Source organism: Lemur catta, chromosome 6 (genome assembly GCF_020740605.2).
Source record: "Lemur catta isolate mLemCat1 chromosome 6, mLemCat1.pri, whole genome shotgun sequence".
NCBI classification, from domain to species: Eukaryota; Metazoa; Chordata; class Mammalia; order Primates; family Lemuridae; genus Lemur; species Lemur catta.
In genome coordinates, this window is record NC_059133.1 from 34,865,344 (window position 1) to 34,876,438 (window position 11,095).

The 11,095-nt window shown below is 30.6% G+C and overlaps 1 protein-coding gene across 1 annotated transcript in view; it reads right to left on the bottom strand.

The window, feature by feature from the left end:
• The window catches only part of PTPRQ (protein tyrosine phosphatase receptor type Q), a 189,965-nt gene extending 179,496 nt beyond the window's left edge, over positions 1-10,469 (bottom strand). The window contains exons 1-7 of the mRNA XM_045553305.1: positions 10,305-10,469; positions 9,839-9,950; positions 8,965-9,191; positions 6,782-6,851; positions 4,949-5,148; positions 3,561-3,810; positions 1,705-1,833 (exon numbers count right to left, since the gene is read on the bottom strand). Of these exons, the coding sequence (XP_045409261.1) occupies positions 1,705-1,833; positions 3,561-3,810; positions 4,949-5,148; positions 6,782-6,851; positions 8,965-9,191; positions 9,839-9,950; positions 10,305-10,361 (1,045 nt within the window). The 5' untranslated portion in view covers positions 10,362-10,469. The remainder of the gene's footprint in view (positions 1-1,704; positions 1,834-3,560; positions 3,811-4,948; positions 5,149-6,781; positions 6,852-8,964; positions 9,192-9,838; positions 9,951-10,304) is intronic.
• Between the last annotated feature and the right edge of the window lie 626 nt (positions 10,470-11,095).

The window sequence follows — 11,095 nt, forward strand, 5'->3', positions numbered from 1 at the left end:
CATGACTGGTATCACTTTATTCATGATCACACCTCAAATGAGCCCTAAATGATGCCTGGCATCTTACTTAACTTCCATAGTCCAATGGTCCAATCATCCTCTACTCTTCCAGATGATTATTATATACTTTCTATTCCCTGCTGAGACATCTAACACCTTCTGCCCCTTCTTCACTCCCAGCTTATGGTCTTGCTTCTCATTACATTGAAAAATTAAATCAATCATAAATATCTACCACAGACTCCTACTAGCATAACTACATATTTAATAGATATTTGCCAGCATCTGTACCCATATACTCTGCCTTACAACTTGTTACTATCTGTATTCTTATTTCAAACCAATCCCTACATTTGAGCAAAAGATCTTACCTTCTGCCTACCTAGACACTCTTCCAGTGATTCTCACCTTTTTTATATCATTAACTGTTCCTTTTTCCCCCTCATTTCATCAGCAAATAAACATGCATTACATGTTCCTTCTGAAAAGAAACCCGTGACTTCTGTTTACTCCACCTCTACTCCCCACTTCCATTCACTGCATCACTTTTCTGTACCCACTGTTCCAATGCTTTTATTCCATTCCCTCTTAAAGTATTTCAATCAGACATTTACCCTGCATATGCTACTATACTGTCCTTCTCAAGATCACTAATCACTTTCACGCTGCTAAGTGCAATTGTTGCTAAATGTCTTACTTGATTTATCAGCCAGCTTCACAGATAAAAGAGTACTTCAACCAAATATTGAAAAAAAAAACAGACAGGAAAGATGATGTATCTGTGTATCCATGTCTGTTTCTGTGTATTGGATGCCTGAGTTGAGAAAACTATCATTTTTGGGGGGGCAGTGAAAATATTTCAGAATTTTAGGAGCATAAATCACTTAGGGCTGAGAGATAAAAGTTACTGATGTGATTCATACCATAGAAATTTCAAAATGAAATGAATTAGAACTTTGTATCTTTTTCAAATCTTCCCCCAAAATGACAGTATGTGGATTTATGTTATTTGATAATTATTTGAATTCAACTTCTTTCATTGAAATAACAGGAACTCAGCTCAGGAAAACATTGTAGAGTTTACTTAATTCACTTCAAACAATATACTATTTGAACCCTTCAAAATTTCTCTGACAAGTGGATGCTCAGGTCCTGCCTATTTTCAAGGATGGAGGACTTTTCACTTTCTAAAGCCGCCCATATTACCTTCTTTAATAGACCTTATTTTTTTAGAGCAGTTTCAGTTTCACAGAAAAATAGAGCAGAAGATACAGAGATTTTTCCATCTTATTTTTAGAGAGTCCTCTCAAATTATTAGAAATAAGTTCCTTATTCTAAATGGAAATCTGATTTAATAATCTAAGCCATTGTTCTTCATGATTATAAGTCAAAGTCCTCTTGTTCAAATATTTGAAGAATTGTATCTTCCCTAACACTTCTTTTCTTGAGGGGTTATCTCTGATTCTTTCATGTGCTCCACATGGAATATGGAACATGGATAATGTTTTGTCATCCTTTTACTCATTTATGCTTTTAAACAAAAAAATTAAAAAAAAATTCACCTTCCTTATTACTTTTATTTTATTTGCTTCCAGTCTTAGAGTCTTTTTTAAAAAGAGTCTGATATTTTTAAAGAGTTTGATATTACTAACATATTTTATAATTCTTCTCCAAAAAGCAAACACAAAACCAGTTAAGACTTACCTAATGGTCCATATAATTCAACTCTATAACTAAATTTCCCTGTTATTATAGTTGGTGGATCCCATGAAATTGAAAAGGATTTTCCTGTGATGTTGCCTGTTACACAGTTTTGTGGTGGTCCTTCAGGCACTAAAATGGTTATAGAAAAAAAATGAATACATAATACATATTTAAAAAAAAAAGAACATCTTATTAAATACACAAAACAAAACACAAAGTCAGAGAAAGAAAATAAAATGTCATACTAGTAGCAACGGGTTTTTTAATTTAAAAAAAGGAAAAATGGAATATAATTGCAGGATTTGAATAACACATACTGGATCATCACAATTACTAATTTTATTTAATGGTATATATGATTACATAGCTCAAGTTTTATTCCTATTTTCACTGTAATATATTCACTGTAAATGTTACATGGTCCTGAAACATTTATACCTGTATATAGATTGCATTCAACAAGGTCTGGGTATGTGGCTTGATAAACACCTTCTCTCTTGTAAACACAGGTAGAAGGGTCAAGGAAGTAACCCTCATAATTTATTGGCAAAAATCTTTTACTTTTTGTATCAATATTTGCATTTTGCTCTAAGGGGAAATTTATAATCTATAATTAGAAGATTCAAATATGATGTTGGTAACATATAAAAATAATAATGACATTTAAAAGTAGCCTGTTTTTCATAGATGTGTTTCTACATTTTACTTTCTTTTAATTAAAATGAAGCAATTTTAATTAAATTTACTAATTTAATTTAGTATTTAAATATTTAGTAATTAAATATTTTTTCAAAACAAAATTACTGTCTACCAAATTTCACTTTATATGACCTCCATGAGATTATTTCTTTTTTTATTGTATAAGAAGTTAAGGAGTTTGGAAGAAGGAAATGATACGATTCAAAAATGCTTATTTAAATCAAGAGAAAAACCTTCAAACTTACATGTGATAAAAACAATAGGAACTGACAACTATGTCACTAGGAAAAAATGCTATGCTTTAGTGAAATTACCATACCAATAATTTTCATTATCCTAAAAAATTAGCAATCACAACTGAATGCTTGATACTATATTATGATAAAATATGTACCTGATATATTATGTATATCATAATATAGTATCAAGCATTCAGTTGCTTGATATATTATGGTACTATATCAATACCCACATAATTTTATATCTATTTAAATATAGATAAATATATATTTGCATGAATACCTATATAGTACTAGAAATAAATATAAAAATGCCCATACCTAAAAATATATATTCTTATAATTGGATAGTAATAACAAGATCTAATTACACTCATTTAATTTAACTCACCACTATAAGGAAGGTACTATTATTATTTTTAATTTACATATGAGGAAAACTGCAGTGCAAAGAGGATATAAGTAGGTGTATATTTTAGCTACTGTTTTTATCCAATACTAAAATGTTAATCACATGCTAGTTCTGCTATTGCAGAGGTTACCTGCACATTTGGTAATAGCAATAGCAGTGAGAGAAGGGTGTACGGGTTATAGATGATTTAAAAGGGCAAAGATAATTATTAAAAAATTGCTGAGATTATAAAATTAAAAAAAAGCTGATTTTAGGATCATGGTTTATAGCTTAAGAATCCTTTTTTCCAAATCTTCTTTCTCCTTTTAGATGCTTATTTTAGCACTATAATATAAGAAAAGTATAGCACTCTGAAGATACCCCAGATGGGATGCCTGTTTTGTATTACAAGGGGGAGGGAAGTTATTGAAAGATAAGGAAGATAATAAAACGATGTATATGAATATAATGAAAGATTATTCTATAAATAATTTAAATCTTTTTATCTACCAAAAATGAACCCATACCTGATTCTGGTGTTCTGACAATGGTACTATCAATATAACCTGCTTCAGTTGTAACAGCTGAAACTTCGAAAAGATATGTCGTATAAGGTCTCAAATGTGTCACTACAAAACTGATAGGCTCTTTCCACACAGAGCTGATCTTACTCCGTGCCAACGTGCTGGACGAATATGTGGTACGCGATGGAGGTGTAACTCTACCAAGAGTTGGAGAAGGGCTGGTTGTACTCCATAAAAAAGATTCATTATTCTCCTAGTAAATAAAATAAATATAAATGGAAAAATAATGTATGTCTTGGTGAACATGAGAAGTGTGGTTCATTTCTTTTTCCTTTATGCTATAAATATTATTCTTCAATTGTGTATGTGCGTGTGTGTGTTAGCACTATAATATTATAACAGAATAAATTATGGACAAAGTTCCTAGATTTTAATTATACCCATAGACGCTATAGTTTTAGAACAGAATATATTTATTGTATTCTTGATATCTTTATGAGTAGGATTTCAAGAGGCTTAAAATAAAGGCATGACTACAGAAAAATCATTAGTTAGAATTTTTAAAATTCATGTTAACGGTGCAAGAGCCAAAGAACTAAAATAATTTTACTTTTATGAAATTTCAAGCATAGGCCACTTTCTTACTATTACCATCATTTTTTTTCTCTATCAGTACTCAAAGGATAAGGCCACTAGCACATGTGATAGGTGTGAGTGTATGTGCACGTGTATGAATGTATTAGAAATCCTAATTTGAAAAAGAATATTTTGAGACCACTATAAATTAAAGCATTTAAAACAAAAATAATTGTTTGACTGTTTTTCCATCAATAATAACACATAGATTGCCAAAATTATTTTAGGAAAAGTATTTATAGTACTTCCAGAGTTTCTCATCAATGACTAGAGTAACAACAAGTTCTTTACCAAAGATATGTACGCAAAAAAAATCTATCTCTGCAAATTTAACTTTGACTATTCAACTTGCATTTACTCTCCCTTCCTATCACTTGGAATTACTATTTTTTCTCCAGTTACACCTTACACTTTTCTACCTCAGGGCTTTATAAAGTATCCTCCACCCCAAATGCTGCCCTCACTCGATCTCCAGCCATCCTTCCTCTGCTCTATCGCAAACACTATTCCTTTTATGGAGTCTTTCCAGAGCTCCCTAATTGAAGCTCACTCTCACTCTTGAAATCCCAAAATCCTCCCGTATTCTACCTCAATAAAGCCAATTGTGTATAACATGATACTATAACCCAATACTACAAGTAATCAAATAACTAATAATCACTTTGATAAAATATACACTATCTAGATGCTAGAAACTTAAAAATATTAGTTTACATAAAATTTTTGAGACGTAGAAAGTCTTCCATGATACTTACATTACATTCTGGCAATTTTCCAGTCAAAATGTCCTCCACTTTGATTGAGACATCTTTCACTACTAGTCCACTTCTGGCATGCTTGACACTAATCTTGAAGCTGGTAATTTTGCCATTTGGTTGCTGAGGTAAGTACCAAATCAGGTTTACTGCGGAATAGTTGAAGGCCTCGACTGTGAGATTCACCACTTTTCCTGGAGCTGGGGAAAAAAGGATTGGAGAGGAAAACATGCTATTATCAAATTTAGAATGACATTTATATAATTTTGAGATGTTAAATTTTCCATGATACATGAAATTAAATGTACAATACGTTGCATAAAGTCTATTTGTGTGAAACTTTAAAAGTATATTTAATTGACCTTCACTTAAAAATAAAAAACTGGGGTTAAGATGAATCAGCTTTACTTTAGGATAACTGGGCCAATATATGTATTGATCAAACACTTCATATAAGTATGAAAAGATAATCAATAGTTGTTTGTGAATATAAAAACAAATTGGGATAAATTTCTTCCTTAAATATTTTAGAATTACGTGGTTTCATGAGATATGAACAAAGTAGCAAATTAAAACAATTATCTAACCACTTGCACCAAAAAGCACATTTCTGGAATGTATATAAGTATTCTAGTGCCTAATATCAAGTGGATACCCACCCGATAGGTTGCAATTATTGTATTTTGAGTTTTATACACCCTCAAAATCAACTTTCTTCAGAATTTCACTATACTTTGCTATCAATCATTAATCATCTATAATAATAATCATCTGAGTGTTATTTTAGTTGATATGAGATTAATATTAATCCAGAATGAAGAAAAATTATACCCATTAATTTCACAGTAAGATATGGAAAACTGACAGGTAAATAATCAATATCCTCCAGAATATAAAACAAACATGACAAGCCACTTTTGAAAGAACCCAAGACAAAATAAAATGTTTGAGATAAAACAAAATAAGTGATTACAGGTATTAAAATGTCAAATAACTAGAGTTTGGGCTTACATTGTACAGGAGAACACCAAAATACAAATTGTACATGAAAGTTTTATAAATTCTATAAGAAAGTTAGCTCCTGGGAAGGAGAGCTATGTATGAATGATATGAGGTAGGAATTAAGAAACTTCAGGATAGCTACATTGTAATGGAAAAAAATAAATACAACAATTATTGGTAATGATGATAGATAGGGTAATTAGCAATGGGGATGAGATTCAGAATATATTTTGATGATAATTCTGGCAGGATTTGCTGATAGATTAGATGTGTACTATGAAAGAAAAGAGTCAAAGATGACATCAAAATTTTTCCTCTGAAGAAAGGGAGAAGGGAGGTATTAGTTTTTGGTAATGATTCCATGTTATGGAACAGTACAATAATCATTAAAATTCATATTTCCAAGACTCTAATGTCATAAAATGCTTATGACTTGACGTTAAAAGGAAAATTCAGGATATAAACCTCCACACATAGTACAAGCTTATTTTCATTAATATTTAATATATAGTTACATAGGCATACATTCATAGAGGGGAAACAGACCAGCCAGAAATGCAACAAAATGGTAACAAAGATTTTTACATGACAGAGCCATGGATAATTTTCATTATGTATTTCTTATTCACTTACTACTTTTATAATCAGAAAGGACAATATATATTTTAATGAATAACTACCCCAAAGGACTCTAAAAATAATTGAGTGGCCATTCGGCTGAGAATTTTATGCATTATATTTTAGTATCAGATTTTGTTTATATCCTTATTTATTTTAATGACAAAAACTCATGAGTAAATTAATATAGAATAAATGACTTAGGAAAATTACCACTTTCTGCAGTTTGGAAAAGAAATGGGTCACTAAACACTCCAATGCCAGCACTGTTTTCAGCAGCAACCTAGAATAGACCAAAAGGATTATGCTCAAACATTTTACTCCCTAATTAAACATAATCTGAAATAATAAAACATTGACTTGTCCATAAGGTAAATGCCAAAGACACTTTTTCCTTTAATTCTTACAATGTTTCCAAGGAAGAAGGCAAATATAGAGCTATTTATCTAATCAAAATATAAGGTATTATTGTCAGCATTTTATAGATGACAAAACTGGTTGAGAGAGGTCAAATATCTTACCCAAGGTCACACAGGAATAAATGGTAGAACAAGAATTCAGTTGAAATGTATTTATTTCCAAAGCTCCAGCAATCCACCGTATACACTATATGCAAACACTAGGATTATTTCCATAACAAATGCAAGAGACCATATACATGGTATCTAACTTTAGAGTTTGCAATCTAATCAGGTAAATAAATACTCAGTAAAACTATTTTTTAAAGGTAGGTTTAATTAATAATGTAGACTAAGAATTTTAGAATTTAAAAGATATAAAATTATTTTTGACTTCAATAATCTAGTCAAACAGAGTATAATAGAAAGAGAATAGGTCATAATGAGAATAAAACTCTCAAACTTTGGCAAATGCCATAACTGAAATCAGACAACCTTGGTTTAATTGTAGCTTTACCAGTTCCCAGTGAATATTTTTGAGCAATGTATTTAATTGGTATAAGTCACATTTTTCTTGTCTTTAAAATGGGAATAATAATAATGCATCTATGTTATAGGATTGTTCTGAGGACTAAATGAAATAACACATGTAAAATACTTAACAGGATTTCCCCCATGGTGTTACTTATTCTGAAGATATCAAATCTACTATACCAAATACCCTTTAGAATTCTGCAATGGCTAACATTTATTTGAACAGAGTACACAACAATTATTTACAAAGGTCACAACAATTATTTACAAAGTGTGAGATGAAACGTAGAACAGGGCTTCCCAATAGGCCTGAAGTAAGAGATTTCAAAGGAAAAAAAATTCAAACTCTGCAAAAATAGATCTAAGCAGAACTAGGTTGACTAAATCACCTTCCTACCAGCAATAGTTTCTTATATCATATTAAAACTTAATCTGTACTTATTATCCCTAATAGCATGCTTTAACATATAAATTAACTTGAATATATGCATGTTGATAGAAAATATCTATATTATGTAAATTTTCAAATGTCAGAAGAAGGTTGCCTACTCTTTAACCTATGTTTCTTCATGAAATAGCCATCATAAATCTTTTATTTTGACTTACACATAAGTTTGTTTGTTTTTTTTTTCCTTTTCCTACTGTGGGAACCCTATTATTGGTATATGCTCTGATGGTGCTCTTTAATTCTACTAATAGGCATACCTCCAGTCCAAAAAACTTCCTGGCAAAAATCTCTTTTCCAATATTTCTTTTCATCTAGGAAGGGCATCTCAGCTGTATATAATCATATATATATACATATATATATGTGTATGTATATATATATATATACACACACACAGATTTTATGGATCTATATTAAATTATCTTCTCTATATTAAATTATCTTCAAGGCTCAAAGAACTTATTGATATAATTTTGAAAACTGGGAAGAGCCACAAGGTATCTGCATTCTTTATTAGCCCTTGGAAATGTCATAGATATCACTTAATATTTATAAACATTTTCCTATGGCTTAGCTAATTTAGGACTGTATTTTATAAGATCTTATTTGTTTAGTATTCAAAGAAAATGTTAAATTTTGCATATTTAACATTGCAAAGGACTAGAAATTTTTAGAAACACAAAAGACATAGTAAATGCTCAAGCAATATTTGTTGAATAAAACTAAATTGAGTTCATTATTCTTAGCAAAACTGGCTCTTTAAAAATGTTCAAACCATTATCCAAAATTTTAGTAGCAGACATGCAAATACAGCAGGGTTGGGAGAAAAATAACAAAGCTAACTTTAACCAAAAAGTAGAGTATTTTCACTTGGAAAGCCTTATTCTTTAATTTAAACCTGATGTATTTTCCAAAAAGTCATGATGCTAAAGCTTTTTAAAATAGACAAAAACCATTTTCACTTTCAAAATGAATGAAATATTTTAATACTAAGTAGTTATTTAAAAAATAATTACCTTAATTTCATATGTTGTTCCAGGATTAAGATTAGTAAGAAGAACTTCCAGACTGTCTGGCTTTGTTCTAACTTGTGTATATATTGTTTGCATCCATGGGCAAACTTCCTTATATTTAACAATGTAGGATATAATTCTTCCATTTGGATTAGGTGGTGTATTCCAAGAGAGAAGAATCCCAGCAGATCCAACTCTTTCCCCTGCTAGGAAGACTGGAGGTCCTGGGTCTATTTAAAAAAAAAAAAAAAAAATCATTTTTTTAAAAGGTCAGTTATTGTATTTTCACAAAAACATGTAACAAAAGTATTTACAAATATAAACTTTTCAAGTTCTCAAAGACTAATGAGTTTATACTCCCTAGAGCTCTGCTACCACACACACAAAAAAAGATTAAATACTTTAGGGAATACCAAAAACATTCTTTTATAAGAATGTAAAATATGAAATGCTACTACATACTACATGCCAAATATACTTTTGACGCCAAGTCATTTTTAAGAGAAACTTACTTAATGCAAGACTTACAAAAACTAAGAAAACAAGAAACAGTCTTACAAGCTGAATAATCCTTCCTGAGCAAATGTAGTGAATTTATTTTCATGGTTCTGTATTAAATATTACCATTAACAGTCTCTCTGATCCATTTTAAAAACAAATATAATTATCTTTGCACTTTGAAAGTAAAAGAAGCTAAAGAACCAGTAAAACTCAAGTTCTAAACAGATCACTTTCTCAAGTTTCCATTTTGTTTTAATTATTCTACACTGTTCTCATGCATATAATGTACATATTGCCAGTATAACTATTTCCATCCAACAGAATCATAATGACTCCAAATACCTTATTTAAAAAGTAATTTAAAATATATACTTACTGGTTACATTCGTTGTCACTGTTCTACTAACAGGTGAGCTGTATGTTTCAGCAGAAATTGAAGAGATGGTTACGTCGTACCTAGTACCAGGAACAGCTTTGGAAACCTCAACCTAGAACGCCAAAAACAAATAATTGTATTTAACTTCTTCCTGGAAAGTAAGAAAACTAAAATCATAAATCTATAACTAACAAAAAAAATTAACACTTTGCTATATAACTCTGCACTGTTTAAAATATCATGATGTTTCCTTATTATTGTAAAACATAACTTTGTTATATCATATAGCTATCTACCAAATAACTTATGAAATAAATAATAATTTACAAAACATACTGCACTATCAAAGCCTAAATCAGTATTTCTATTTATCCTAGTTCACTGTCACAAGTAATAACTATTTGAATCTTAAGAAATCCACAGCCCATTGCTTAGTCCTTGTTTTTAAAGAATATATATGAAATACCTGTGTCTCTGAAGTCCCAATAAAAAGTAAAAGAAAAATGATAAGAAAATCCATCATTATTACATTTTTCAGGCAGTAGAATCACATTGATGGCTCTAGAGAGAAATGTTGCCTGCATTAATGATTTAAAGACAGATCCTCCTGGCAAGTACACAATTAATGAGCCTGGATTACTCAATAGCTCTGCCCTTTCTTTGTTAAACTATTCATGAACCCTTGGGTGGCTGGCTGTAGGTTCAGGGTAAACTTAAAAAAAAAAAAAAAAGCACAGATGTTGCTAAGGTAACACAGTCCACTGATGCTGAAACTTAAACTCATCAATTTGACATTAACGTTTTTTGTCTTCATCTTATGCTCTTAAAAACCCTCCAAGGAATAAGTTTCCATGATGTTTGAGTTTAATAAAGAAATTTCTTATTAAGACCAAATATAAATACAAGCAGGCTCAGCAAGTACGATAATGAAAACTATACCTGATATTCTCCACCTCCAAGATCTTTGATAGTAACAAAGCCACTGTCAGGAACAAGATCCACATGATACCTTTCCACATGCCCAGAGGACAGGCTCCAGTGCAGAGAGAAGGAATGTGCAGAAATATTGAAGGCTTTAAGTTTCCCAGGTTTTTCTGGTTCTGATATTGAAAAATAGAGGTTTAAAACAGTTATTCTCACAAAGTTTCAAATAAAAAAATGAAAATCAATAGTCTAAGGGCCAAGTTTCAAAATAATCATATTGCCAGAAAGCACTGAGTCCTTTAAATGACCTCTAACTATACTTGGGTGTTAGGC